The sequence below is a fragment of the Microtus pennsylvanicus genome, chromosome 2 (genome assembly GCF_037038515.1).
Source record: "Microtus pennsylvanicus isolate mMicPen1 chromosome 2, mMicPen1.hap1, whole genome shotgun sequence".
Taxonomy (NCBI): domain Eukaryota; kingdom Metazoa; phylum Chordata; class Mammalia; order Rodentia; family Cricetidae; genus Microtus; species Microtus pennsylvanicus.
Window position 1 is genome coordinate 153,105,817 of NC_134580.1, and position 26,080 is coordinate 153,131,896.

At 46.2% G+C, this 26,080-nt stretch overlaps 2 protein-coding genes across 9 annotated transcripts; both read left to right on the top strand.

Annotated features, from left to right (window-relative positions):
* The first annotated feature begins 1,175 nt into the window (after nt 1–1,175).
* Abhd16b (abhydrolase domain containing 16B) lies at nt 1,176–2,754 on the top strand. Its single transcript, XM_075963405.1, has one exon. It carries the CDS (start codon nt 1,176–1,178, stop codon nt 2,595–2,597), a length of 1,422 nt encoding a protein of 473 aa, XP_075819520.1. The 3' UTR covers nt 2,598–2,754.
* Nucleotides 2,755–5,331: 2,577 nt separating this feature from the next.
* Tpd52l2 (TPD52 like 2) lies at nt 5,332–24,575 on the top strand. 8 transcript variants are annotated; one of them, XM_075963411.1, is made up of 9 exons: nt 5,336–5,508; nt 8,391–8,536; nt 10,047–10,195; nt 10,983–11,042; nt 17,295–17,396; nt 19,740–19,766; nt 20,419–20,460; nt 21,505–21,553; nt 24,467–24,575. In XM_075963411.1, the coding sequence occupies exons 1-9, from the start codon at nt 5,490–5,492 to the stop codon at nt 24,470–24,472; spliced, it is 600 nt and encodes a 199-aa protein (XP_075819526.1). In that variant the 5' UTR covers nt 5,336–5,489; the 3' UTR covers nt 24,473–24,575. The 8 variants fall into 8 exon arrangements, with proteins under 8 accessions (XP_075819523.1, XP_075819525.1, XP_075819528.1 ...); XM_075963406.1 differs by having other exon boundaries at nt 5,337–5,508; nt 22,988–24,575; XM_075963408.1 differs by lacking the exon at nt 10,983–11,042 and having other exon boundaries at nt 5,332–5,508; nt 22,988–24,575.
* The last annotated feature ends 1,505 nt before the right edge of the window (nt 24,576–26,080 follow it).

Sequence of the window (26,080 nt, forward strand, 5' to 3'; positions counted from 1 at the left end):
ACAGCTAGGCAGGACCCACCTGGAGGTGATGGCTGCCGTTGGCCCAATGAAAGGAGGATTCAGAAAAGGTGTGTGTGGTGAGTGTGTGTATGTGTGTGTGTGTATGAGTGTGTGTGTGAGTGTGTGGATGAGTGTCTGAGTGTGTGTATGTGTGAGTGTGTATGTATGTGTGTATTTGTGTGAGTGTGTGTGTATGTATGTATGTGTGTGTTTATATGAGTGCGTGTATGTGTGTGTATGTATGTGTGTATGTGTGTGTGTGTATGAGTGTGTGTGTGTGAGTGTGTGGATGAGTGTCTGAGTGTGTGTATGTGTGAGTGTGTATGTATGTGTGTATTTGTGTGAGTGTGTGTGTATGAGTGTGTGTGTATGTATGTATGTGTGTGTTTATATGAGTGCGTGTATGTGTGTGTATGTATGTGTGTATGTGTGTGTGTGTATGAGTGTGTGTGTGAGTGTGTGTGTGTGTGTGAGTGAGTGTATGTGTGTTGTGGGAAGATGTTCCTAGTCCACCCTCAGCTCCTTCCAGGGAAGGTTAAGTGTGGAGCTGCAGGCGTAAGACTATGAGAAAACACACCTAACTCCAATGGCAGCTCTGTTCTAACCTAGATATTTGCAGGGAAATGTAAACCAACGAACCCCAAGGTCTAAGGAGGGGTTAAGAGTGTGTTACCCACGAGAAGTTTGGCCCAGGTGTGGGAAATCCCTTTTGCTTAATTCTCTCTTCCCCTCAAAAGGAAGAAGTCAAGGCTGTTCATTTCTAGCCTTTTTGGTTTCCTATCTTCAGTGGAGGAGGCGGGAGAAGCTAAAGGTGCTAGAAACATGGTAGGCAGCTCCTGTGAGGTCTTAAGGTTTTGTCCCAGGGTGTGGAACAGAACCTGAGATACACCAAGCCTTAAAACCCTTTATGAGCCCATTACCCGAGTGTCACTTTCCCCAGCAACAATGACTCACAAAACTGAGAGTGATACAGATTTCCCTTAGCCCTGGAAGGCACAGGTCACAATGGCCATTAGGGCTAACAAAGAGGAGTAATGCCAACAGAAAGCCGTGCTTGGCGCCTGCTCCCGCAGCCGCCGGCTGGCCCCGGCCTGCGTCTCCTGCTGCTATTTCACTACCTGGACTGGGCCTTCTGGCCTTGGGGCTAGCAGGAACAGGGCAGAGCTTCACTGCCCATGTGTGTCATCTGCTTTGTGAAGGCACTAGTGCACGTGTTCAAGATCTACTTGACAGCGAACTACACTTACAATTTCCGCGGCTGGCCGGTGGACTTCCGCTGGGATGACGTGCATGCCTCCGGCTCTGGCAGCAGCCATCGAGCCTTGACATGTGCTGCAGCTGCAGCAGGTGTGTGGCTGCTACATGATGCAGCACTGGGCGCGGACACACTCACAAGGTCTCCACGTGGGGCTCGGAGCCAAGCACAGTGCCTCCTTCAGCAGATCCGTGAGCTGCCCAGCCAACTCGCCAGCTATGCGCTGGCCCATTCCCTGGGCCGCTGGCTTGTATACCCTGGATCTATGTTTTTGATGACGCGCGCGCTATTGCCTCTACTGCAGCAGGGCCAAGAACGTCTAGTGGAGCGCTACGGTGGGCGGCGTGCCAAGCTGGTGGCTTGCGATGGCAATGAGATTGACACGATGTTCATGGATCGTCGCAAGCATCCAGGCAGCCATGGCCGTGGCCTGCGACTGGTTATATGTTGTGAAGGCAATGCTGGCTTCTATGAGATGGGCTGTCTGTCCGCACCTCTGGAGGCTGGATACTCAGTGTTAGGTTGGAACCACCCTGGTTTCGGGGGCAGCACAGGAGCACCTTTTCCTCAACATGATGCAAATGCAATGGATGTGGTCATCAAGTATGCATTGCACCGCCTGAACTTCCCGCCAGCATATGTCGTGGTTTATGGCTGGTCTATTGGAGGCTTCACAGCCACCTGGGCCACTATGACTTACCCAGAACTGGGTGCACTGGTGTTGGATGCCACCTTTGATGATCTGGTGCCACTAGCGCTGAAGGTCATGCCCCACAGTTGGAAGGGGTTGGTGGTACGCACTGTAAGGGAGCACTTCAATCTCAATGTTGCTGAGCAGTTATGCTGCTACCCAGGCCCAGTTCTGTTGCTCAGACGCACCCAAGATGATGTTGTCAGCACCTCGAACCATGTAGCTACTCTGCCATCCTGTCCAGGGGAGGGCGATGTGGAAGGTAACCGTGGCAATGAGCTGCTCTTGCGCCTGCTACAGCACCGATACCCGTCTGTGATGGCCCGCGAGGGCAGCACGGTGGTAACCCGTTGGCTGCGCACCAGCAACTTGGCTCAAGAAGCTGCATTCTACGCGCGCTACCGCGTTGATGAGGAGTGGTGCTTGGCAATGCTGCGTTCTTATCGTGAGCGCCGCCAGGAGGAGATGGATGATGCTGAGGCCTGGGGGCCACACGGACCTACTTTCCCCTGGCTTGTGGGTCAAGACCTGAGTGCCCGGCGGCGCCGGCAGCTTGCACTGTTCCTAGCACGCAAGCACCTCAAAAACTTGGAGGCAACACACTGCAGCCCACTGGAGCCTGAGGACTTTCAATTGCCCTGGGGACTGTAGCTATTGTTTATGGGACTCACGCATTTGGGCAGTTTACACCTTTCAGCTCCCATCAACTGTTCCTCTCCTTACACCCCTACAGAAAAGCTGGCCCGACTGGGGATTTTGGTGTCTGAGAGAGTGGGCAAGTATATATTGGACTGTACTTGTCTTCACTTTTTTTCTGTTCTCTGCCACTTCTCTCCTTTCTCTTCCTCCCACACATGAATGCCTGTGTCTGGTTCTTGAAGGAATGTAAAGGTGAAATCTGACCCAATTTTTGGTAATGTGATGTCTGATAGTGGGAGGCCAGGGAGGCTGTGGGGCTACAGGAGGTGCCTTTCACATGGCTTGGACTGCAGGGTAGCTCCTGAGAAGAGGACACCAACCAAATATTCAAGTAGTTCCTAGTGAAAGGAAAATACTAGCTGGGCGGTGGTGGCACACGCCTTTAATCCCAGCACTCAAGAGACAGAGGCAGGCAGATCCCTGTGAGTTTCAGGGCCAGTCCGCTCTACAGAATGAGTTCCAGGACAGCTGAAGATAAACAGAAAAACCCTATTTGTAAAAGCGAAAGAGAGAGAGAGAGAGGGAGAGAGAGAGAGAGAGAGAGAAAAGAAAAAAGAAAGGAGAGTACCAGCCACTACTGACACTTGTAGGACCTCCTTGCTAGCAGATCTCAGCAGTTACAGTGCCCCCTTCTCATTTCCCTTCTATGAAGAGAGATCCATAGAGGGGCCATAGACTCAGAGTAATAGCCCACAGGGTAGCCTGGATCCCAGAGATCCTGAATGATTGCTTGTTACTTGGGCCAGACCTGGGTTAGGTCTGGGCCTTGTTCATGGCTCAAGAATGAAAAGCAGCCAGGGCCGGGCGGTGGTGGCGCACGCCTTTAATCCCAGCACTCGGGAGGCAGAGGCAGGTGGATCTCTGTGAGTTCGAGACCAGCCTGGTCTACAGAGCTAGTTCCAGGACAGGCTCCAAAGCCACAGAGAAACCCTGTCTCGAAAAACCAAAAAAAAAAAAAAAAAAAAAAAAAAAAAAAAAAAAAAAAAAAGCAGCCAGGCGGTGGTGGCGCATGCCTTTAATCCCAGTATTTCAGTATTTGGGAAGTAGAGGCAGGCGGATCTCTGAGTTTGAGACCAGCCTGGTTTACAAGAGCTAGTTCCAGGATAGGCTCCAAAGCAACACAGAGAAACCCTGTCTCGAAAAACAAAACAAAACCAAAACAAACAAACAAAAAAGAATGAAAAGGAAAAGATGGGCATGGTGGTACATGCCTTTAATCCCAGCATTTGGGAGATGGGCAGATGGATCTCTGTGAGTTTGAGGACAGCCTGTTCTATGGAGGGAGTTCCAGGACAGCGTTATACAGAAAAACCTTGTCTCAACCTCCTCCGACCCCCACAAAACAAAACAAACAAACAAACAAACAAAACCCTGCAAAACAGAGCAAGTCTTCAGCTCACCACCATCTGTCCTGTACTCATTATATGGAGTAGAGACTGCTGACTGTTCATGCCATTTCCAGCCCTGTGGACAGGTGCCGACCAGGCTGGGTTAATCAAGACAGTAAATGGAGAAGATATATTAATGGATATCCCTGAACAGGATACTGTCATAATCAGTGAAGCACCCAGTCCTGTGCAAGAAGACACCTGTAGGGAGAAGAGCCAGAGAAGGGAGGGACAATGGGAAGCTTCCAGGAACTTCCAGAAAGCTGCTCACAGGGAAGTTCAACTTTGTAGGAGACTCAGTTCTGGAAGGGGGTGAGGATATCATTTAAGGACCTTTCTTCCAGGAAACTAAAGGCCAAAAGAAACCGTGAGAGTAGACAGCTGCCCAGTGGTCAAAGCTCCCTCATCTGAAGTTGGAGGAACTTTCTCCTGTTAGTGTTGACACACTAACACCACAAGAACGTCAAAACTCTGGAGGGATCTTTGGAAAATTACTTTAGCCTCAGTTTGCTCACCTGAAAACTGGGAGGAGGCGCCAGCGCTGTGAAAAGAGAGAAAACACTTGGGTACGTGCACAGGACTGGGCTTCAGTTACTGGGAGGGTCCACCGGCCCCTGCCTTGTTCGGGGCTCTGTGAACTCTTCCAGTACCAGACGCCTCCGTCTGGAGAGAGCGGCGCCTGCAGGGCAAGAGGATGAATCGCGTTTTCTCTATTTTTACTGCAACCCCCAGACAATAAAAATGTCTTCATAAAGAGGCTGCAAATACAACTTAATTCGTAGAGTGCTTGCTTAGCATGCATGCATTAAGTTCTGGATTCTCGATCCCCCAGTACGGTGTAAATCGGCTGTGATAGCTCACTCCTGTAATCCTAGCACTAGGGTCGTTAACTTCAAGGTCATCTTTGTCCACGTAGTCAGCTGTCTCAAAAATCAAAATCAAAACTAAAAGAAATTCTCGGAGGCAGGGAGAGGTTGACTGCGGGCTGGGGGGTGAACAGGCCTGAATTTGACCCGCCGAGGTGCTCGGTTGAGGGGCTCGTGGGTAGGCGAGGACATGATGGGGTGAAGCGCACTGTGGAAAAAAAAAACGAACCGTCCCTCGAGCTTCGGCTGCTCTGGCCTTTTTACCCAGGAATCTCACTGGCTAAACCAGCCTGGAAGAATTACTTCCCGCTTCGCCGTAGTTTGGAGCTCTAAAATTGAATGATTAGTCTCACGTAAGGCCAGAGAACGTTCTCATTGGACACCACTTGAGCGAGGGCCGGGAAGAAGGCGGGGCCCAAGCCCAAGCGGAAGTAAGGCGGCGCGGCGCTGATTACGTAATACTACTGCGGCCCGACAGTTCCACGGGCTCGCGTGTACGCGGCTGCCTGGTTCCAGTACTCAGACCTTGGCTCCTGCAGGGCTTACGATCCTCGCTCCGACGCCAGCTACGGTGCAGCTGTCACCCGAATATGGACTCCGCCAGCCAAGGTACCAGCAGAAGGGCATGGGCTGCGTCGCATTCCGGCAGTCGCGGCTCGGCCCCTCGGTCCTCTCAGCCTCTGCGGGTCCGATTCACGGCCTCTCTTAGGCCGACAGGCCCTTGACCTCAAGGCTCCTGGTGGTCGTGGTGTGGGTTCTGTCTTGCCACGGCGCCTGAGCCTCCCCTGGGATCGCCCTGTAGCGGCCTTTATCGGCGCCCTGCCGGTTCCTAGCGTTTGCTAACTCCAGACATTCTCCCTGTGCCTCCCGCTACTTGCGGCCCTCTATCTTTCGCCGGGCCCCTGGGAATACCCCATCTGGTGTTGGACTCTAGCCGAGGTGTTGTGGGCGGCTCTCTACAGGGAAGGGGCGGTGCAACCATCCTTGTGTTTAGAGCAGCGCCCCTTGGGTGGTAACGCCACTGTTACTTACTTAAGAGGTTGCCTCATGGGAGAAGGGTAGAGTGAGTCAGGACACACCCAGAACATATCTGTTGCCAAAACAGACACTGAGAAGTGTGGCTCAGGCTCAGACTAAAATCTTAAGATGATGGTATACAAGTGGGGGTGCTTACTCACGCTTACATTAGCCAAACTCAAAAAGCTTTTCTCCAGTTTAACCTGCACCGACACATTACCTAAGCATTAGAATATTTTTGTTGTTGTTGTTGTTTTGTTCTTTGAGACAGTTTCTTTGTGTTCCTTTGGTTGTCCTGGAAGTCGCTCTGTAGACCATGCTGGCCTCAAACTTAGAGATCCACCTGCCTCTGCATTCCAAATTGCTGGGATTAAAGGTGAATCTCCTTTCCCCGACTCCCAGGCAGAAATTCTGGGTTCTTATACAAGCTGGACACTCTGGATGTTTTCCTACTTTGATGGGTGTTTGCAAATTCATTGAGCTTTGGGCATTCTCATGGAGTTTTCTTTCCAAGGAGCCTCAGTTAGTCTAAATCTTTTCCAGCTTTGTCCTGATTTCTGCTTATTCCAGGCAGCTGCCCTTGTCTCAAGAGTTTTCTTTGCAACCTTTCTCCCCTGAGAATCTTCTTTGCAGCTAAGTTTCACTTGTCTCTGAGGGACTTTCAGCTTTTATTGTTGATTCTGGCAGGGAGGGCCTTAGTAAATCTAGTTAGTTTCAAGGATTTCCTGAAGCTTTTGAGTTGTTTGCCTTCCTGCTGAAGGAGCTTTCCCTGCAGGATGGAGTCTTTGCATTTCAGAGGAAATAATTTACACAACGGTGGTAAAAACCTTTCCCTAGTTGGTATGAGAGTGAGGTTCTAGCCTGGCACCAGGATGAAAAGGAAAACAAAGAGATGAGGGGGGAGAGGAAGAGAGCACAAATTTGAAACCACTGGCATCCTCAATAGATAGTAAACACAACCATTTCCCAGCCAGGTTCTCATGAAACTTGGTTCCTTTGTGTGCTGGCTAGTTTCCATGTCAACCTGACACAAGTTAAGAGTCATGTGAGAAGACATGTTTTTTTGTTTGTTTTTCCAGACAGGGTTTCTCTGTGTAGCCCTGACTGTCCTGGCTCTAGCTCTGTAACCAGGTTAGCCTCAATCTAAAATCAAAATATTTATTTTTATCTTAGGTTTGTATTTTGTCTGTGTATGTCTGTATACCTTGTGTGCCTGCTGCCTGTGGAGGTCAGAAGAGGACATTGGACCCTTGGGAACTGAAGTGACAGGTGGTTGTGAGCTACTGTGTGGGTGCTAGGAATTGAACTAAAGTCTTTGGAAGAGCAACAAGTGCTCTTAGCCACTGAGCAATCTCTCCTGTTCCACAAATAAATAAAATTTCATAAGCTACTTGCATGAAACAAAGTCAGTTACTTAAAAAAAAAAAAAGAGTTGGGCCATGGTGGCACACTCCTTTAATCCCAGTACTAGGAAGACAGAGGCAGGTGGATCTTTGAGGCCAGTCTGATCTCCAGAGTGAGATCCCAGACAGACAGCCAGAGCTACTTTAGAAAAACTTTGTCTCGAAAAAACAAACAAAACCTTTAAAAAAAGATGTTACCGCTGAGTAGAACATGTAGTTTTTTAATGTTTTCAATTTATACTTAGTAGATTTTAGAATTTGTGTAGTTGACAAACTTATGTGTGATTAAGGATATTTTTCTTTCTAGTCTGTGCTTTTGACCAGGCTGGCCTTTAACTCACAGAGGTTTGCCTGCCTCTGCCCTCTGGGTGCTAGGATTATAGATGTGAGGCCACCATGCTCGAAAAGAATGGCTTGCTTTATGTGGTCCCTTCCAAGATATTTGTGCAAATAGGAAGATGTGCTGATGTGAAGTAAAGATGGTGACTGCAAGAATTTGAAGAATTAGTATTAGAGGTGTGTGGAAGAATGTACTTTTTCCTATCTTTGTACATATGGCAGTCTCCTGTTTGTGAGAGGATCAAGGATGGAATTAAAGGTGATTTTTATTTTGCCGATTCCTTCCTGGGGCTGGATGACAAGCATGTATTCCATGCATGTAACCTTTAGGCTTCCCTGAGTTGAATGGAAAGTAATAATGCTATATTTACTTTCTTCACTCAAAAAAAAAAACCAAAATTCAAAGATTTATTAGATTGGACTGCTTTCTTTGAAGTAGGGTTTCCTGCTGTAGAAGGTAGTATTTCACAAGGGAAACGAGAACTATGGTTTGGCTGCCTTAGCTAGTGTTTCTTGTACTCCAACAGTGCAGGTGGTATTGGGTTTGCATCTCAAGTGCCCAAGAAGTAGCTGTTCTGCATCCAATCCTCAGATCATCTTATGCTTTTAGAGGTATTTCTAGTTTCCATTGTTCTCCTGCCTTTTTTGGCCACCTATTTCCTTCTATTCTTGCATTTTTCCTAGTAGAGTAACAACTTGACACTTCTTGACTTCAATTTTTGTCTCTGACAGATATCAACCTGAATTCTCCTAACAAAGGTGTGCTGTCTGATTTCATGACTGATGTCCCTGTCGACCCAGGTGTGGCCCCCCGGACCCCAGCTGTAGAGGGCCTGACAGAGGTGGAGGAAGAAGAGCTCCGGGCTGAGCTTGCTAAGGTGCCTTGGTTTTATTTCCTGTTCTGGGGTAATCATGAATCCTTTTGGGTTGTACTGAAAGTAGAACAATTTATTCTGTGACCTGTATTGCTGGGGTGTTACCTGTTCTCTGTCTTCTGGGTTATCTCTTTGTATGTGCCTAGTTCTAAAGTGTGGACTTGAATCACCTGTTAGAGGAGACAGGGCCTGATCTCATTTCACCACCTCTGTCTGTCTGGAAATACTAGGTGCTCTGTGAAGACGATGTCTACACAATAATGTCTCCAAGTATACTGTTTGCAGATACTCACACTTGAAAGTCATTTCTAAGACCTCATGAATCTGTATCCACTGGCTCTTTTTAGTTTTAGTTTGTTTGAGATTGGTCTCAATTCATAACCCTCTCTTCTAAGTGCTGGGATCATGGGCAAGTGGCACCATATTTACTTTTGTTTCTTTTTCTTTTTTTTTTTTCAAGACAGTTTTCTATTTAACAGCTCTGACTGTACTGTGACTCACTCTGTAGACCATGCTGGCCTCAAACTCACTCACAGAGTTCTGATAGCCTCTCCATCCGAGTACTGGGATTAAAGGTATGCGTCACCAACACCCAGCTCATTTTCCTTTTTATTATCTTTTTGATAAGGGGTCTCATCCCCTAAGCAGGGTCAAGGATGATTTGTTTCCTGGGACTATAGGACTGCACCATCATGCTTGACTGAAAAATTCGTTTTCAGTATAGCTGTTTATACTGGGACTAAAAATATTGGGAACACATTCTGTTGTGGGAAAGCTTCAAAGTTTTCTTTACAGAAGTTACTTTTCTTTTAAAAGTTCAGAGCTTGGCGGTGGTGGCGCACACCTTTAATCCCAGCACTTGGGAGGCAGAGGCAGGTGGATCTCTGTGAGTTCGAGACCAGCCTGGTCTACAGAGCTAGTGCCAGGACAGGCTCCAAAAGCCACAGAGAAACCCTGTCTTGAAAAACCAAAAAAAAAAAAAAAAAGTTCAGGTTCTTCTTATTAAGACTCTTTCTTGCTGGGAAGTGGTGGCACATGCCTATAATCCCCAGCACTTGAGAGGCAGAGACAGGTGGATCTCTACATTGAGTTCTGAAGGCCAGGGCTACACAGAGAAACCTTGTCTTCAAACAAAAGAGAGAGCGCAGAGAGAGCACACGCTCTGATAGGGCTCTTTTGGTTGTCTTGAGACTTAGGGAAAATGGGAAGAGTGGTTGGCAGTCCTGGAGAACAACTGACTAGCAGTTGGGTGCTGATGCCTGTTAAAGGCAGACGAGCTGCCATTGGGGATGCTTTTTTTTTTTTAAACTGTTTCTGTAAGTGAAAACTTCTAAGAAAGTCTCATTATAACATGGGTAAGGATGTTTAATGGTCACTTCCTGTAGTAGTCATAGCCTCTTATGTCAACTACTTTTTTTTTTTCTTGTGGTGCTGGGATTCTAATTCGGCCTCATATACACAAGGCAAGCACTCTACCAACTGAGCTATATCCCCAGCCCTGCTTCTTTTACAGGTGGAAGAAGAAATTGTCACTCTGCGCCAGGTCCTGGCAGCCAAAGAGAGGCACTGTGGAGAGCTGAAAAGGAGGCTGGGCCTTTCTCCTTTAGGGGAGCTGAAGCAGAACCTGTCTAGGAGCTGGCATGATGTGCAGGTCTCTACTGCGTAGGTACCACTCCCACTGTGGCACAGTGGGGATGTTCCTTTGGCTAAGGAAGTGCCTCTCTTTCTTGTGGATGGAGTGTATGAGTGCTGGGGAATGAGACGCTCTACAACAGTCAGTATTAAATGAGACTGCTGGGAATAGGTGACCAGAAGACTTGAGTTCTTAGGGACTGTGCCTGTGTTTACTCAGAGGGTGAAATCTGCATGTGTTTGAAAAGGAGCATGGAATTAGCTAGGTGTCCAAGTAGAAAATGTTTCCCCGGGTCCAAATTCTTCAGAGCACCAATGAAGTCCTTAGACATGGGTACCAGTCTCACATGTCACTGAGCTATCAGAATCTGGTGAGAGTTTACCATGTTTATGTCCATGTTTCTCCTGTTACAGCATTGCTTTGTGGACGTCTCCAGAAGCTTTTTACTAAAGAAGCAAACATTTACACTTTGTAAATTTCACCTCTAGAAATCCCGTTTCTGTAGTAGGGTATTGAGGACTTTGGGTCCGGTCTTGTACCTGTCAGGCAGGCAGGGACCATGGGCTGTGCCCTTCCCAGGAGCCTTTTGCTCTTAAACGACCAGGTGCTCCTGTGTTGTGATTGGAAGAGGGCATGCTCATCTCTGTCTTATAGAGTCCTAGCTAGCCCTGGGTCTACACACAGGTGTGGTAGTGGCTCTAGACTGTTTGGGTGGGCTGCACAGCAGGAGTCTTCTGTCTTCTTGGAGTCTTACATGCAGCCTGAAGCCTGGGTTGGAATCGTTCCAGATATTCATCACAGACTTTCTGTTTCTAGCTATGTGAAAACGTCTGAGAAACTTGGAGAGTGGAATGAGAAAGTGACCCAGTCTGACCTGTGAGTGCCCATGCTGTCAGTGTCCTTCCTCTCTCTTCTCTCGGTCTTGCTGGGACAGGGAAGCTGTGCACCCTTGGCACAAACTGTCTTTCAGTGCTTGCTGGCTATTGTTCTCTTCCCAACTTAATAATTAAAGGATGTTTTAAACACCTGAAGGATAGAGTACAGTAGTTAAGAAATCTACTCAGTCACCAGACCATGCTTAAAATTCTCTGCCTGCTTATATGAGGTTCCTGACGTGAGTGGGCACTGTCTTTGAATATCAAATAAACCCTGACTTGTGGCATTGACATGGTGATTGATGTCATTTGACCTGTTGGTGGTGGTAGATTTTTGTGCTTGTCTTCCTGCGCTCTACCCCAGAGTCACCTCCAGCTGTTGGTGTGTGAGAGACTCTTGGATGGGAGTAATGGCGTCACATGTTGGCAGGTTCAAGAAGTTCTGTGGTCTGGAGGAGCTGCACTGTCAGCCTCATAAAATATCAGGAGAGCATAAGTTATTTGAGGAGGGCCCTTGTATGTCTGTCAAAGTTCAGTTTAGTGACGTCTGTTGTTTGGGGATCCTTAATCTAGGTAATGATGTCATCTACCCGTGTACTAGTCTGATTATAATATCTTTGCTGGATCGATGCATAATTTAATCAGACTTCAAGAGATGGTTTCTGGCAGGATTTGACTGCCAGAGAATAGTTTCCTTTTAGAAGGAAATGATGACATGGTTACTTTAACACTTAGGGGAGAAATCTTTCCATGTTTGACCTGAAGGAAATTCTGATGAGCTTATCTTAAAGGTGTCTGGGGACCTCCTTAGTTTCCTGTGTATGAAGGGCCTTAAGGTCTGGTGTCATATGGGAAGCAATCAGGTATAGAAAGCTCTGGTTTTCTTTGGTTCAACATTAGCTTTCCTATGGGTACTGACAATTATCTTTAGGACTGAACCGGACAGTTTGCTGGAATCATATATTCCCTAGGTGGAGACACTGTCATCTGTTTTGCTAGAGACCTAGACAGGCAGACAGGCTCATAATGCAGATTCAATGTGAAGGTAGTCTTGTGAGAAATGTATGTTCGAAAAATTGCCTGACATAGAGTTGTCTGGTATGCCATCTCAAAGAACTCAAAACAAATACATGGGATTCTATATCTCCCAGAGAAATCTATGGTTTTGTGTGGAAGTGTAGTTTATGAAACATCCATTCCAACTTCCTCTGGCAGAGGCTTTCTGGGGTTTTGCCCCATCTTTTCGGGGGAGAGCTGTCAGCAGTGATTCCTAAGATGGAGGCATTCTGCGTTGAGAAATCAGGGTAATGGGAATAGGACTAAAGATGCCACTTCTTCTTATTCTCTGCTTGGTTAGTGCCTATCTTTTTTTTTTAAACAGACTTGATTCAATTTTTATTTTCTTGTATAAAAACCCTTATCTTATGACCACAGCTGGAGCCTGGGTCCTCTGAACAGAGACTCTGGTGTGGGTTTTCACAAGATGGTCAGTGAATTCCTGATAAGGAGACTTGGTGAACACAGTCTCTTTCCAGAGGTCACGGGTCATCAAAGGTGGCCTTGGCAAAGTTGCCCAGGGTGGCAGTGCAGCCCCTGGCTGATGTGTACCGGCCATCAGCAGTAGCATCTTGGGCACAGGAACAGAGACTGTGACAGTGCCTCTGGGGGCAGGGATGAGGTGCACAAACAGAGCCACAGCAGCCTGTCACTTTGCATGGAACAGTGTGGGACTTGCCAATCTTGTTCCCCCAGTAGCCTCTTCACACAGGGACAACGGAAAGCTTGGTCAAGATGGCCCCTCGGATGGCACTGGCTACCTCCTTGGAACACTTAACACTGAGACCAACATGACCGTTGTAATCCCCAGTAGCAACAAAAGCCTTGAACCTGGTCTGCTGGGCTGCCCTAGTCTGCTTCTGCCCTGGCATGATCTTCAGAACCTCATCCTTTAGGGATGCTCCCAGAAAAAAAAATCAATAATCTCCGATTCCTTAATGGGCAGGGAGAAGAGGTAGATCTCCTCTACGGACTTGATCTTCATGTCTTTTTTTTTTTTTTTTTAAAAAGGCTTTCTTTTTTTTTTAATATTTATTTATTATGTATACAATATTCTGTCTGTGTGTATGCCTGATGGCCAGAAGAGGGCACCAGACCCCATTACAGATGGTTGTGAGCCACCATGTGGTTGCTGGGAATTGAACTCAGGACCTTTGGAAGAGTGGGCCATGCTCTTAACCTCTGAGCCATCTCTCCAGCCCCCCGATCTTCATGTCTTTAACCAGGCCGCCCAGCTTGGTGACGGGGATCCACTCCTTGTCTTCGGCTGTTACCTCTGCAAGCCCTGCGCCTCGGCCTCAGCCTCAGCCTCAACCACAACCACTGTTGAATCCTCCTAATCCTGGGCCCCTGGGTCCTCCGGGTCCTCCCGGTCCTCCCAGTCCTCCCATTGCACCGGCGTCATCTGCCATTTGGTGTTTTCCAGAAGAAGAAGCTAGTGCCTACCTTGACCAGAATTTAGGAACTGGATTGCTGGCAGGCTTGACTCTGCCTAACATTTTCACAGAGGAAGGTCATATATACAAGCTTCCTGACCTTCTTGACCCATGTGTTTGTATTTTCCTTTTAGCCAGTAGCATGCTGGAGGACTGGAACAACATGGGGCTCATTAGGCATGAGTGTCTGCCCCTCTGTATATAGCCATGGGAAAGTTGTACTGCACTTACACAGCATAGTCATTTGTGTATAAGGACAGGCTCCAAAACCACAGAGAAACCCTGTCTCGAATAAACCAAAAAAAAAAAAAAAAGGAGCATCCATATTCTGAGGGCCATGAAACTTTATTGCTTTCTTTTTATAGGTATAGTGTACCACTTAACTGTGTAGTTACTAGTTGGTTCATGTTTTACTTTGAGTTCTTTGGGCTACAGTTAGTGTCAATCAGGGTAAGTTGACAGAGAAGCCCCTGCTTCTAATTTTGCAGTCTAACAAGGTTGCCCAGGTGCGAATATTATGAGAATTAGTTACTGTGGACAGGGAATGGTATCCTCTGGTAAGCCTAAGAAAATGAGGTTAGCCTCAAAAGGAAGACTCTGAAAGGGCAGGGAAAGTACATCCACAATTGCTGACAGACACATGCCTGTTCTAGGTTCTTCTTCGTCGTCGTCTTCCTCCTCCTCCTCCTCCACCTTCTTCATTTTAGTCTTTTTGTTTGTTCTGTTTTTTTTTTTTGGTTTTTCGAGACAGGGTTTCTCTGTAGCTTTGGAGCCTGTCCTGGAACTCCCTTGGTAGACCAGGCTGGCCTCGAACTCACAGAGATCCGCCTGTCTCTGCCTCCCAAGTGCTGGGATTACAGGCGTGCGCCACCACCGCCCGGCTCTGTTTGTTCTGTTTTTTGAGACAGGGTTTCTCTGTGTAGCTCTGGTTGTCCTGGAACTTACTCTGTAGACCAACCAAACTGGCTTCAAGCTCACAGAAATCCACCTGCCTCTGCTTCTTTGAGTGCTGGGATTAAAGGTTTGCCCTCCATCACCCAGCTTGTTCTGGGTTCTTTTTTTTTTTTTTTCAAAGGTTTATTTATTGTGTATAGGGTGCTCTGCCTATTGCATGTATGCTTGCATGCCACAAGAGGGCATCAGCTCTCATTATAGGTGGTTTTGAGCTATCATATGGTTGCTAGGAATTGAACTCAGGACCTCTGGAAGGGCAGTTAACCTCTTAACCTCAGCCATCTCTCCAACCCTCTATGTTGTTCTAAGACAGTGGTTTCTAACCTTCCTAATGTTGGTGACCCCCAACCATAAAATTATTTTTGTTGCTACTTCATACCTGTAATTTTGCTACTGTTCTGAATCATAATGTGTAGTAATATGAGCGGTGGGGCTGCGTCCCCAAACACCCCAGCCGCCTGCCCTGCCCGGCTAGCTTTACCCGAAATAATTACACACAAACTGGATTCTTTTAATCACTGCTTGGCCCTTAGCTCTAGCCCTTACTGGCTAATTCTGATATCCCAATCAACCCATCTCTAACAATCTGTGAGCACCGGTCTTACCGGGAAGATTCTAGTTCAGGGCTTCATCGCGTGTGTCTGCCCAGGAGCCTGGAGCATGGTGTCTCTCTGAGGCGTCTGCTCCGGAGAGCAGAGCTGTGGAGTCTCTGCCTAATTATCTGATATGCAGAATATCTGATATGCAGAATATCTGGTACAAGACTCCTATGAAAAGGCCCTCCAAAAGTAGTCTTGAACCAAAGGTTGAGAACCAGCGTTCTAAGAGGTCTAAGTCTCAAGCAGCACAGTACAGTGCTCTCTAGTTGTCTGTCTCTGCTTTCTAGCTATCACTTTCTGAGCTTAGCTTCCCCAATATGCATGACATGTAATGATTCCCAGATTGCCAAGGAGTAGGTTTGTCTGGGTAGTTTGCCTGCAGCGATGGATCTGGGTGATGACCTTATGACATGCCCTCCTTCCCTCCCTCTTCCTTCCTCTTTTGCCTCCTTTTTTGAAATAAGGTTTTGCTATGCAGTTTAGTCTGGCTTCAGACTTTTCATTGTTCTTTAGCCTCCCAAATGCCGGGATTATAGGCTGTGCTATCATGACTGACTGACTGGAGTATGTTTGTGTTTCTCTCTTTCTCTCTGCCTCTGCCTTTTTTCTGCTGCTCCCCCCCTTTCTAGGTTGTAGTTACTTTGAATTTTGTAGCGGTGTAAATGAATGTAGACAGACTGTAATAATATATACAGCTTTAATGGGGAAATAGACTTACAGAACCACAGGTCCCTGCGGAGAACAGGAAAGCAGAAGAGGCGGTTGGGAGCACGTCCACAATCTTTATAAGTAAAAAATATCCTCGGGGGACCCTGCTAGCAAGTTGATTGGCTGGGTCTCTCCTACAGAATTTATATTTCTGCAAATAAATGCTGCAGTCCTTAATCACCTTGAACTTGATGTTTTAAAGAAACACTTTGTTTTCAGTGAAGTATACTTACAGAAATCTTACTTCTCACTTCCCTGGCTTTGGTAGGAAAGTGCTATGGAACTTGGGTTTGTGTAGGCTCAGGAGGAGGCTGCAGGGCCTTTGTGGGTCATCAGTCCTGTCTTTAACCTATGGGTTGGCAGGTGCTCTTACCAGACCTTCTATAGGAGTTAGGGCCCGGAAGGGTTTGGAAAGCCAGTTACTGATACCCTAACTTCAAACTTTGCCAGGTATGTTGGAGAGAAGTTCTTTAGGTAGCTATGGTGATACTGAGCAGCCTCACGAGTCTTGATCTACTCCTGGCTCAGCTTCAAGTTCCCCAGCTCCATTCAATGGGGAGCTATGACCTAAAGGTTTTTGAATGAGGCATTTGGTTATTTGGTTATGGTCTTTGTTTCTGAGACTGCTGTGTCTTTTATGTGGTAGCAGAGCCAACAGGGAAGCAATATTCTTTTAGGGGGAGGCGTTGAGACAGGGTTTCTCTGTAGCTTTGGAGCCTGTTCTGGAACTTGCTCTGCAGGGGAAGCAAGATTCTTATGATGAACTCCTTAGTATCTCTGACCATAATGACATTCATCCCATTGGGTTAAGGCTGTAGAGCCGTGTCTCAGTGCGATGTGTGTATATGTGAATAAGCAACATAGGGAATGGGGGGAGATGGGACTGGTGGTCTTTGCTGCGGGCCACGGCTGCCCGTGCACAGTAGAGGGAGCATGAGCAAGGGATGTTCACATTCTGGAAGGATATTGTGTAGAAAGTGCTGGAAATCAGAGGGCTCTTCAGTGTATGAAGGCACTGCACAGGTGCTAACCCAAACTGGGGACATCCTTCATGAATGCTCTTCAGCTTGTGCCTTCTTTTCTCAGAAGACTATTTATGTGGGAATTGGAAGGGGAAACTTTGAGCTTGAATTGGCTTGATCAGAAGCTGAGAACTTTGTTTGCTGCTGCAGTATTGCCTGCCCGAAGTGCTGCCAGGGCCAGCATGTCTGTGCTCTGTTTTCTTTGTGGCCGGCAGTTTTTGGCTCCCTGAGCAGTCAGAAGTACCATAAGAAAACAAGAGAATGGCAAAGTCTCAGATCAGGTTTAGATAAACTGGAAGTTGAGGAACTGGAGTAGATCATCACTGTAGAGGCCCAGGGAGCATGGCCCCCACCACCCAGTGAGTGTTTACCCTGGTTTTCCCATGGGTGTTCTCTACACACTTGGTTTCTTTGGTGATGAACCATTGCTGCCCTTGCTTTGTATGTAGTTAATCTAAGTGGTGTGTCTTTTTCCCAGCTACAAGAAGACTCAAGAAACCCTTTCACAGGCAGGACAGAAGACATCTGCTGCCTTGTCTACCATGGGCTCTGCCATCAGTAGGAAGCTTGGAGACATGAGGTAAGCAGTTTCAAGTGGAAACCTGTTTCAAGTCAAGGGTTCAGACACATAACATAGGGACCCCCATGATAACCTGCCAATCTACCTATAGACTTTTGTTTGTGGGAATTCCTCTGACTTCCGTTGTTTGTCTTTGGCAGTTTATTTATTCCTTGGGGAAAGAAAGGTCACTAGTCTTTTTTTCCCTGTAGCTCTTTTGCAAAGTAGTGATGTGGCCTTGGAATCATGATGGAATGGGGTGTCTGTTAGGGCAGGTGACATGTTGTCCTTAGGATCAGTTTGGGACTTCTTGAACGATGAGGTGCTATGTCTAGTGGTGGGTAGTTGCTGGTTATACCACTGGTATCCTGGCCAACTCCCAGGAACTACCATCCTGTTCTTCCTGAAAAATAGGTTGCTTGCTCGTTTAAGGAGTTCTCACTCTGTGTGTGTGTGTGTCTGTTAGCATTTTTGTTGTCCTTTTGAGATAGTTCCTCACTCTGCAATCCAAGCTGGTCTTGAACTCATGGTAATTCTACTCCATCAGCTTTCCAAATGTGGGGATTATAGGTATGAGGTACTCTGAGCTCTTACTCCTTTTTTAGTGTGTTCAGAGCATTCTCGGTAGATACCTGATAGGGTGTTAGTGTTCATGGAAGTGGCTCTTGAGCCATCTTTTTTTCTTTCTTTGAGATAGAATCTCACAGTGTATACTTATCTGGCCTTGAACTCACTCTTGTGGATCAGACTGGTCTCAAACCCACAGAGATCCACCTGCCTCTATCTCCTAAGTATTGTACTGAAGTATTGGATACCATGTCTAACCTGTTTAGGCATCTTTTTGTTTTTTTTGTTTGTTTTTTGTTTTTTGGAGACAGGGTTTCTCTGTGTAGTCCTGGCTGTCCTGGAACTTGCTCTGTAGACCAGGCTGGTCTTAAAAGTTGTGGAGAGCCGCCTGCCTCTGCCTCTGAATTGCTGGAATTAAAAGCTATGTTTAGCTATCTTGATTGAGCTGTTTTTTTATATGGTCTGCCTTTCTTTGGGAGCATAAATCATGATCCTGTGTTATTTCTTCTCCTTGTTGGAAAAGAAATAAAGTTTCTATTTTCTTTTCAGAGAACTGGGATTTGCTATTGACCCCGTGGTATGTAGCCTTAGGACTATGGCAGGCAGTTAGCAGTGCTCCTGTGGCAGTAATACTGGCATAGCATTGTCTGGTCTCACTGTTCTGGCTTGTGTGGACCAACCACAGTGATCAGGAGGGTTTTCAGAACAAGGTCAGTGAAGCTGGTTCTCTCCAGTTGGGTGGTGGTGTTGTTTTCACAGTGCCCAAAGGGCTTCCTGTTTACTGTGTGTCTTCCCCTGTGGAAGAGAACATATTTGTTGGTGTTCGTATTAGTGTTATGAACTCTGATCTCTCTGGTCCATAGCACAGTTCCATCATCTCACAAATAATCACAGTGGTTTCTGAGGCCCGGGCTTATCATGCTAATAGTTTCTTGAGAATGCCCATTGGCCTCAGGAAACTAATATCATGAGTTTAGGAGGAGCAGATGGATGTCTCTGTCCATGGTGGACCAGTCCTAGAGCCATTGAAGCTCCAGGCACCTCTGATATACCCTCCACTTGAGATGGGAAACTGGAAGTAGGAAGTAGGCTTGATGATCCTACTTAAATCTACAGAGTGATGAGTGTGTTCTTCAGTGGCTCCTTCTGTGTTGGGAGTAGCCTCTGCTCAAGACCACTCATAGAGTCCAGCAGTGTAGAGGGGGAGGAGTTGCCAGCTATGTTCTACCTGGTAAGCAGCGGCCCTTGGACTTGCATGTTCTAGGTTGGCCTTTGTGATGCAGCCTAGAACCTTAGTGCTTAGCCTCTAGTATGTTCTAGGTCATCTTATGGTGCTTGGGTTCCTGTTTAGCTTTCAGAGAATGCAAGGTGCTCTGTGGACATGAAGTGTTGACCCAGCCTGGCTGGCTCACTGTGTCATATCTCAAGTCTTTACTCACTGGGCTACTTATGTCTCAGGTATTTTCTTTAGACCTCTCTTTGCTCTCTGTCCTTTAACCTGTAATTGTATTATTATACATGTAACAGTGCTCAGAAATACAGTGTCATGAACCACATGGTTGCCAGATTTCTTATTTGCTTTTTGTGGAGTCAGGATGGAGCTATGTATTCTGCTGTTCCTATCAGTTTAAGCACTAAAGAGGCATCCACAGAGTGTCTTCTCACATGCTAACCCTACTTAACCTTCCAGATTTTGAACAGAGGGACATAGGGCTTCTGTTGGGGGTCTTGTATGGTATTGGCCTCCCTTGCTTAATAATGCTGTCTTTCTTCTTTTCTCCTGCTGCTATCTTTCAGGGCTCATTCGTTCTCACACTCCTTTAGGTAAGGTGACGTTGGACATGACCTATGGACACACCTGTATTAGGGCAAGGTGGACTCCGGTAGGCCTATGGGAGGCTTTGCTGGGTGAAAGTAGGAAAGCCAGTACAGTGGAAGCCCCCTTTGCCTCAGGATGGTACCAGTAGGCAGCTACTTGCTCATAAGGCATGGTCTATATGACTATCCCCTATGAGCGCCTCATCTGGACCTGACTGGACTGCATATTTCTGGGTCAGTAAAAGTGACTGACCTAACGTTAGTGGTAAATGTCCATACCTAAGTTTATGCCTGAGAATAAGCATTTGCACATTGGAGGAAATACCAACCCTGCACCTTGTGTTCTCAATCCTGTTATGTGCAGGCTGGACTTGAATTCAGAGATTTGCCTGCCTCTGCCTTCCTAGTGGTAGGACTAAAGGTATGCCCTGCCAGTTTCAGTTTTCCTGTTTTAATGCTCTTCCTGATCAGTGCCACACTGCTCAGCAAAGCCAGCATTAGAAACCCTTGGAGCTGGAAGAGAGGGTCAGTAGCTCACTCTGGTGCTGGGAGAGTCTTGCCTCTTCTTATATATGATCTAAGCTGGCAAGTGTGGGCTGGTCTGGCGCCACAGGCTAATTCTTGCTTCCTTCTCTGCTTTCACCATGCTTCCAAGCAGCAGCTACTCCATCCGCCACTCGATAAGTATGCCGACCATGAGGTAATGTATTCCTGCTTCCATTTCTCCAGAAATGTCTCTGGGTGGGGGTGGGCAGCAATACCAGTCATACCTTGTACTTCTTTGTCCCCCGCAATCCATGTGTCTTCATTTTCCTGGCAGCTTCCTCTCAGCTAAAGACTGTCTGTTGGCTGGCAAGGAAGAGCTCATGGGAAGGAAACTTCTTTTGAGGCCTCCAGAGGAGAACCATTTTGTGAACCTTTGACCCAGACTTAGCTTTGCAGGCTCTAGCTCTGGGTGCCTGTGGTTTCAGCAGGGAGGGTTAGCAAGGCTGGCACATGGATCTCTGGAGATCTCATTCTCAGCCCAGCAGGACCATCTCTAGTATAATCTGTTGCTTCCCACCTGTTTGACCAAGCATAGTGCCTCAGCAAAGTCCATCCTTGTTAGGAAAATTGTTGTGTCTTAGTGTGTGAAGACCTTTCTCCTCTGTCTTCCTACCCTCTATTATTCCAAAAGTGTGATTTTTCCTTTTATGTGATTTGTCTGAAGATATACTTGAAGGACTCCATGACTTCTCATCCCAACACAAAAAAGAAAAGGAAGAAAAAAAAACAGATGATAATATGACCAAGAGGTGGTTTTCTTAGGTTGATGCTTACTTGCACTCTGGGTGTGTTGATTCCAGTGATTTCCTAAAATGTGGGAACTGACTGCATGATTTATGATAATGGGGACACCCAAGAATGTCTTTTATTTTTTCAGTGCTTGAGGACCCCACTGAGCTGCATCTGAGCTTAATCAGGACTGTCTGCTTAGATTAGAGCAGGGATCCTGCACACTGTAGTCAGGGGTTTACAGTACTCTTAAATGTAAATGTACGGTTGGGACATCTGGACCCAACCGTAAAACACTCAAAATTACCCGGTGTAGAGTCTGCAGGGTGACTGCTCCTTTCTGTTGTGTCCCATTTTCATGAGGAGAGTTTAGAAGTTGGGCATAGTCCTAGCCCTAGGTCCTTCAACTTGAGGAGGGTGAGGTAACAAAACACCTTTTCACGCCATTATCTCCCTTATCTCTTTAAAGGAACTCTGCAACCTTCAAGTCTTTTGAAGACCGAGTAGGGACCATAAAGGTAACTATTCCTGGGCTGTCTGTTTTCTTGAAGCATGGGTGTGATCTACTGAATCAACTTCTTTATTACTGAGGACTGTTATTACAGGAACTCCTGTAGAGGTCTTTTGTACCTTTCATGTTGTTCCTGCAATAATAACATACTACAGAACTTGGGTAAAGTCTCTGGATACAAAACAGTGTGTTTTTGTTTGTTTCTGATTTTTTAATTTTGAGACAGGGTCTCATTGTATAACAGTCCTGGCTGGCCTGGAATTTAGTATGTAGACTAGGCTGGTCTTGAACTCAGTTCACCTGCCACTGCCTCCTGAGTTCTAGGATTATAATTGTAGCCATCAAACCCAGCTAAAACTTATTCATCAGTGCCTCTGTGGTCATGCCCATCTTTTTCTTTGCCTTGCCATCTCCTAATCTGTTCTTCATCTCTATAATTTTATCCTTTCAAGAATGTCTCTTAGGTTGTAGAGATGACTCCTCAGTGGGTAAAACACTTGCAGCACAAGAGTGATAACTCAAATTCAGTTCTCTCTTGTAAAATGTATTTGGGGGAGGGTGTGTATGTATGCCTTGGCATACACGTGGAGGTCAGAAGCAAACCTGTCTCTCCTTTTACTCAGGTGGTCAGGCTCAGTGGCAAGAAACTTTACCTGCTGAGGCCATTCTTGATGGCCCAATAACTGGAAACCTAGATCCCTAACATGAAAATTCAGATAGGTGTGGTAACCCACCTATAATCCCACAAAATTCTGGAATTAGTGCCAGGGTGTCTTTAGAACAAGCTACCTAGCTAGATTAGCTAAGTCACTCAACTCAGGGTTCATTGAGATAATCTGCTTCAGTAAATAATATGAAGAAAAATATCTAATATCAACCTTTTGTGTCCATATGCACTCATATATACTATGTACACAAAAGCAGAATGTTTTATCCCAGCAGCTGGGAGGCAGGAGCAGGCAAATCTCTGTGAATTCTAGGCCAGACTGGTCTACATAGAAAATTCCAGGACATATTTTGATATAAAATATACCCTGTCTCAAAAAAAATGTGTTTTGCTTGTAAGTGTGTATATGTACTTTATACATGCCTGGTCTTGTGGAGGTCAGAGAAAGGCAGTTGTGGGCCGCTATGTGGGTGTTGGGAACTGAACCTGAATCAATCAGCCATCTCTCCAGCTCCTTCCCCCAGATACATGTTTCTTAGTATACAGAATGTAATCAATCTAGTGGAACCACACAGTATGAATGTTTTTTTCTAAACACCACAATGTATAATTCTTAGGAAACCCATACAGACTGTTGTATGTCATTGACTCATTTCTTTTCATTGCTGACTAGTGTTCATGTTGCATAAACCTGTGTAGAGAGTTGAACATGGTCCCTGGACCTATTCTGTTTTCTGTTGTGTCTTAGGTTTACTTTCTCTGTTTTTTCTATAGTCTAAGGTTGTGGGTAGCAGAGAGAATGGCAGCGATAACCTCCCTTCCTCACCTGGAAGTGGTGACCAGCCATTACCGGATCATGCCCCTTTCTAAGCTCGTCCTAGCTTATCATCCACAGAATACAGAAGCACACCCTCATCATCACAGCTGCAACTCTGCATGACAGAGCAACCGGCCAGGGCCAGTGAAGAGCTGGTTTTGAAGACAGTCATACCCATCTACGTGCAGATGTGGCTGCTGCCTTGGCATGAATTAGAGAACAGTCTTGTGTATAAATATTTTACACTGAAGTTCATAGATGAAGCAGATCACTGCGCTGTCCTTCCCAGGGCCACAGGAAGTGGACAGGGGCCCACGTTCTTTTTGGCAGTCTCACCAGGATGCTGAGGGAAGAGTTGTCAGGAGTATTGCCTGCCCTCCTCCCCATAGCTCAGAAGATCATACTGCATCATTTGAGAAATGAGAGAGTTCTCTTATTTTCTGAGGCCCCAGAAAGGAAACATAAGCAACCGCTTCATTCTTAGAGAACAACCTGGCTGTGACAGAAGCAGATCCACTATTTTTTAAATGTGATGGACTTTTCAAAAATTAAATAGAAAAAAGTGAGGCAAAACAACTTTAGCCTCATTATTGAATATTTCTTTGCATTCAAGCCTTACATTGCCTTATGCTTTATTTGTTTATAGTCTTTTATATCCCTATAAATGAGTTATGGGTACTATGGGTTATGGGTACTATGTAGAGTTTTATCTCTGTCCCATCTCATACTCTGCCAGTACCAGTTAGTACATTTTATTTCTCTAACACTTTCTCCTGGTATACAAAACTTGGTTCTTTTGAAGAATGATATTTCCCAGTAGCTTTCCAGTCTGGCCCACAAGGCTCTTGTGCTGTGGGTCAGGAGGGCAGAGAGAAGGAAAAAAGCCTCAGTCTCTGGCATTTTAATGGCATGTACCCTGCATAGTGTTGCTCTGCTGACAGCGAGCAGGGCTCTGGTCCGTAGTACCTGCCTGCCTGCCCGCCTATGACACAAAGAATAAATGAGAGGCAGAACCCACCCTGCAGGTCACCTAGGGGATGTGGTTTTCATTCAGCCAGAACTCTGCTGTCATCTTTTCTCAGGAGCTACAAAGATTTCTTTCTAAGTTTCCTTCTCCTGCCTCCAATTGCCACATTATACATCCTCTCAACGCCAGGGCCCTAGCTGTTGGGAGGCATGGTCTGGAGGGAGGGGCAGCACTATGCCTTAGTGGCTCTTAGCAGGGCAAAGACTTTGTTGTGTGTATATCTCTACACTCCTGAGGTGAGGTGGGGTCTTTCCATTTTCGTGTCTGGTTTGATATGGTGTGATGTATCCTTTGATTATGAAGTACCTTGGTTTCTTCGGATACCCTTAGAGTACTATACCATACAAAACAAGGAAAGGTGAGGAACTGGGGAGTTGAAGAAGAGACATTGTGATGTCTTTTCTTCCAGGGTTAAAACAGTTGTGTGAAGAGGCGACAGGAGTGCAGGTCAATGATGTATCTTCCTTCAGGAATAACAGGAAACTTGTCAATAAAGCATTCCTTTGGAGGAAAATCCACATCCATTAGTTTGGTGTATCTTTTAGGATAATGACAAAAGAGTTGGGGAGTAAATGCACATGATTCCTTGCTTTGAACGGGGGCAAGCAGGAGACACTCATGTACAAATTACAAGTCTTTGGTGTGCATATAAACGGAGCGAATTGTGTAGAAGCTGCATCTCTGAATGAGACCAGGGATGCATGCCAGGCATACAGTTAAGGGGGCTTGCAGTTCTTCATCAAGACTGGCTCCACTGAAGGGGCCTTTTTGTTCCTGTGATCGTCTAGCGTTTTTGCTGGCTTTTGCTGTGAGTCTCCGTCATCCTCAGGAGCTCACCTGGCACAAGTGGGCATTGGGAAGACCAGCATTCTTTAGCCCTACTAAGAGAAGACTGTCACTCCATGGCACAACCACTCTTAAGAGGTATGATCCTGTTTCTGCAGGTGCAGGGTCATGTGAAATGATGAGTGATTTCCTCCTAAGTGCTTAGTGAACAGGGTAAATTGGAATTGTTGGCCTGATCAGGAGAACTGAGTGGTATGGTCAGTGAGTGGCTCTCACACTGAGCAAGTTCAGACAGCAGGGTAGCAACTGGATCTGAACTAGAAATTCAGTATTTGCCCTGGGTTATATTGGAAGACAATTCAGTGCACTCCAATCATTAAGCAGATACCTTAAATTAATCAGTGGATAAGAGACTGCTTGCCAGGCAGGCTTTGTGGGTACATGATTGTGTTCATGGACCCAATTCTCAAGAATTGTACTTCTTGAGGAAGATGTGTTCCTGCGAGTAACTTTGGCTCTAATAAAATGAGGTGTGATGAAGGTCTTTTGAGAGTATGGTGTCCTGGAATGAGTGGGATAGGTAGAACCAGGGCACATTTGAGGGGCTCGTACTAGCAGAGAACAGCCATATTTGAAGACTCAGCTTGAGGGTAGGGTGCCTTAGTTAAATGAAGGGATAAGATAAAGCCCTTAGCATCAAAGGCAAATATGAAAACCCCCTCAAAAAGAATTTTTTTTCTTTTTTTGGAGACAGGGTTTTTCTGTGTTGTTTTGGTGCCTGTTCTTGGAACTTACTCTGTAGACTAGATTGACCTTGAACTCAGAGACCTACCTGCCTCTGCCTCCTGAGTGCTGGAGTTAAAGGCATGCACCACCACTGCATGCCTTTAACCCCAAATTCTTAACTACTGCCCATATTTGTCAGATAACTTCCTGTCAAATGCTCTCTTAAAGGTTGGCTAGCTAGCTTGGCATAGTGGTGCACACCTTCAGTCCCAACACTGAGGAGGCAGATAGTCGGATATCTATAGCAGGCTTTCTTGGACTCCCAGCCTTTAAATCATGACACAGAGGTTAATTATGAATGCTCTGCCTTATTTAAGCTTATTTCTAGTTACTTTTTTTAAAAAAAATTTAAATTAGCCCATTTCTATTAATGTATATGCTGCCCCAAGACTCATTTACCTCATATATATACTTACTGTCCATCCTGCTTTCCTGCTTCCTCCTGTCTGTC